Genomic DNA, 3,097 nt, shown 5'->3' with positions numbered 1-3,097 from the left:
CCCTGACAAAATTAAGTTATGGCCTTTTTATTAAATGCTTTTATCAACCCCTTGTACTTATTAATTAGCTCCTCTGACCTACCTTTCCCTACATCATTAGTCCCTACATGCACCACAAAAACTGCATCTCTGCTTACCCCCTTTATTATATCTCCTGCTCTATTAGTTATATCCTCCATCTGTGCTTCTGGGTAGCATAATCAATTATTTTCTCTCTATTTACCCCACAGACTATTTTATCCACATGCCTTGTCAAGGAATCACCTATAACTATAACCTCCTTATGATCCACATCCTTCTCTGACCCATTTGTTTTCCTTCCCTCCAATAGTTCCTCATCTGCAGAAGCCAAGTACTTAACGCAAGTAAGAAAATTCATCCTAAAATCCAATTTTCTAGTCTTTTTCTTCAACCACCAACGAGTACACCAAATCTACATCTTTTCTATCACCTAGATAAGCAACACCCTAAAAACAAGTTAACAGATTAGTAAAGCAAGATTTCCTTTCAGTGAGACCATGTGGTTGCATACCAATCCAGTAAGGTCAGTTAAACACAGAAATCCATCTTGACTCATAGTTACTAGATAGATGTTTGGAGTAAGAAAAACATACAAATGGATCTAAAAACTTTTCCCACAACCCACTTAATGCAAGGTTTACTCTTAGGCTTACAGGAATACACAACAAAGTTTTCTACTTTTTTTAAACAATTTTTATTTAATTATAATTAATTAAGTATTAAGAATAGGAAGTATAGTCTTCTTTGAAACATATTTCAGCAACATGCAAAAAGTTTGAAAAATACTTATTCAAATAAGTTATTGGGTTAAGTCAGGAGTTTTAAACCAAAAATTATACTGAAACAGTACATGGTGCAACAGGTTATATGGTTTATTTAAGTATTACATATTTCAAAACTGTACAAATGTTTTGAAAAATATTTAAAATTATAAAATGATTTTGTATCTCTTACCTTTTAATTAATTATTTATTTATTTAAAAACCATTTTATTTGTATGACATTATGTACAAATATGCATCTTTGTGTAACAGCTGTCATTGTTCATACTATATAAAAATCACAAAAAATTTCTTTCCCATTAAACAGTTTTTATTACATGCTAATAAAGCCAACTGCTATGTATGTCTGTACAAGCATAGGAAACAAAAAGTAATTTTATTCTAATTCTTCTTTTCAGGTAAAAAAAGAAATATCTCAAGTTTAATTTCTTATAATGAAACTATATGTAAAGACAAATGTATAATATTAAACCAACAAAATGTTTCTAATATAAATAAAACTCAAATGGACACCCAGGTTTTTAGGATTTTATGAACAACTTCTATAACATTTTATTAAAATGTTATTCTAGTTTCATAACACAACAAAATGATAAAGTTTTCAGAATGGAACATGAAAATGCTTTCTATATACATGTATGCCCAGGAATCCATCTCATATTTACTACTGACTTCTCAGCTTGAAATAATGCTTTTTCTGTCTTTATAGAAGTTACAGTAACAGCTATTTTAATGTTTCGAAAATGTAAATATAGCTGCATTATATATTTGTTTACTGTATCTTGGATATAGTACAATCATTAAAAAAAATTAATATGTGTATGTTTTACATGCATTTGCTTGTTTTTCAGGTAGTGTTATCATCACATAAATGCATAAAAGTTGTATTTCACAAAATTCAGTTTTTCTCATCAGATACAACAAAATTACAGATAAATACTCTTCCAGCTCACTCCCAATACTATGTGACCATTCAAGATAAAACATGTAAACCACAAAGCAAGAAACATTTAAGCATTTTAGAAGGTGAAAGAAGAAGAAGGTCCACTTTCTGAAAGTACTTAGTGAAGTTTTCAGTGAACTCTCCCTGGATTATAGATAAAGAATTAAGCCATTTAAACGGGTCAGTTTCTTATAAAGCTTTTACTGTTACAGGCCTGGAAGATATAGTTAAAGTATAAAGGTGTAAAAGAACATATTAATGAATACTGAGGTTAGTTATAATCTTCCAATTCTCAACTTACCAGTTACTATGTAACATTTTAAAATTTTCTAATGTATTTTTTGTTTGTTTTAGAGCAAAGCCACATTAAGCTGTCTGCTGTGTCCACCATGGGGTATTGAACCCCAGATTTTAGCACTCATGATATCCATATAAAACTACTTTATATATATATACATATTTAATGTTACTGTTTTCAAAACATTAAATCTCAATAATACTGACTTCTCTTAAAGCCATGTCTAAAATATCAATTTTTTTTAACAATGAGCTTCAATGCTGTACTAAGGGAACATACAAATGGCATAAAAATGCTTGAATTTCCTTAAAATACTATCTCGAATCACCAAAATATGCAAATATAGAATGCTGTAACAAATAATTATTTACCTATTAAACAAACTTAAGTATAACTTCTGAAATTATCAATGACATACCATTTGTACATTAGTATCTATATAAAAATCCTGCTTCTCATTAACAAAATTATTTTGAAGGTCTACAATTATCTTAAACACTAAAACAAAAATATGTATGTATGATAATAATTCTTTCAAAGTACAGATTCACATTATTTATATTTACAAACACAGCAGAAATCTTCTTAACCCCACAAGTCCTCAGTCCGACCAAATTTGAACAACAAAGAGCTGGGGAAAAAAATAAGTAAATTATAAAACACATCCTATCAGAAACGTGTGTACAACAACCCTATAATAATACTTAACTAAGTATCTTTGTAAGCTATTAAGTTGATATTCTATATTCAATTGAAATGTTTCTGAATCACTACACTGGTTCTTAGTTCAGTACCAGACAGAAATGCTGCATTGTTTTACTTAAATGTATTATATCACCAACAATATTGCAAACATCGGGAGTATTACCGATGATGACCTGTAGTAGGTCATAGTACCTGATGATGACAAAACCTTGTCGAAACGTTGTACATTTGCTGTTATATTAAAGTGTTTTTTTCTTCCTTACCCATTCAAGCCATTATTAGTCTCAATGTGGGTTCCTCGTCATCGAATTTGAATTCTTCACGGCGATTAATCGAGGTTGTGTAAGT

The 3,097-nt window shown here is 29.8% G+C and overlaps 1 protein-coding gene across 1 annotated transcript in view; it reads right to left on the bottom strand.

Moving 5' to 3' along the window:
* Window positions 1–1,027: 1,027 nt before the first annotated feature.
* The window catches only part of LOC106466986 (transmembrane protein 50A-like), a 31,344-nt gene continuing 29,274 nt past the window's right edge, over window positions 1,028–3,097 (bottom strand). Inside the window, exon 6 of the mRNA XM_013927298.2 lies at window positions 1,028–2,675. Within this exon, the coding sequence (XP_013782752.1) occupies window positions 2,630–2,675 (46 nt within the window). The 3' untranslated portion in view covers window positions 1,028–2,629. The remainder of the gene's footprint in view (window positions 2,676–3,097) is intronic.

Source organism: Limulus polyphemus, unplaced genomic scaffold (genome assembly GCF_000517525.1).
Source record: "Limulus polyphemus unplaced genomic scaffold, Limulus_polyphemus-2.1.2 Scaffold2449, whole genome shotgun sequence".
Lineage (NCBI taxonomy): Eukaryota > Metazoa > Arthropoda > Merostomata > Xiphosura > Limulidae > Limulus > Limulus polyphemus.
The sequence above is the reverse complement of the archived record's forward strand: the minus strand, read 5'-3'. Positions and strand labels throughout refer to the sequence as shown.